The sequence below is a fragment of the Entelurus aequoreus genome, linkage group LG19 (genome assembly GCF_033978785.1).
Source record: "Entelurus aequoreus isolate RoL-2023_Sb linkage group LG19, RoL_Eaeq_v1.1, whole genome shotgun sequence".
NCBI classification, from domain to species: domain Eukaryota; kingdom Metazoa; phylum Chordata; class Actinopteri; order Syngnathiformes; family Syngnathidae; genus Entelurus; species Entelurus aequoreus.
In genome coordinates, this window is record NC_084749.1 from 17552016 (window position 1) to 17552594 (window position 579).

The 579-nt window shown below is 48.2% G+C and overlaps 1 protein-coding gene across 1 annotated transcript; it reads right to left on the minus strand.

The window, feature by feature from the left end:
• Positions 1-29: 29 nt before the first annotated feature.
• On the minus strand, positions 30-351 carry LOC133634856 (large ribosomal subunit protein eL37). Its single transcript, XM_062027506.1, has one exon. The coding sequence runs from the start codon at positions 340-342 to the stop codon at positions 49-51; it is 294 nt and encodes a 97-aa protein (XP_061883490.1). The 5' UTR covers positions 343-351; the 3' UTR covers positions 30-48.
• Between the last annotated feature and the right edge of the window lie 228 nt (positions 352-579).

A 579-nucleotide genomic window follows, 5' to 3' on the forward strand; every position in this document is an offset into this window, starting at 1 on the left:
TAATCATGTTTGAATCAGCTCATATTTTTTTAAACAAAAATGTGTCATTTAGGAGGAGCTGGAGGCGGCCACTGCAGCACGTCTGGGTTTGGGGGTGGTTCCTTCCCGGAAGCCATTTCTGAATCGGCGATAGACAACCTTCAGGTGTCTGAGACGGCCAGTGCCAGTGGTGTTCCTCCTCTTGGCCTTAGCGCTCCAGTTGTACTTTCTCTTGCGCTTCTGGGGGTATCCACACTTGCCACAGGAGGACTTCTGCAGATGGTAGGCTTTGGAACCACAACGACGGCACAAGGTGTGCGTCTTGTTCCGGCGCTTACCAAACGATGATGTTCCCTTCGTCATTCTCACCCACTGGCCGAGGGAAAAGAGTTGCTTTTTGCCTGTGGAAGGCCAGATCAACTTGGGCTACGCATTTGTATGTGTTGTTCGAGGCTGGTCTCTATTCTCAAATATTTGACAATAAAATTACAAAATAACTATTCTGTGCTGGGTGGTACCTTTGAGTCAGTTTATATGTCATTAAGGAACTTGGGACTGACCAGCGTTTTGCATCCGACTTGGAGGAACATCTGGTCAAAC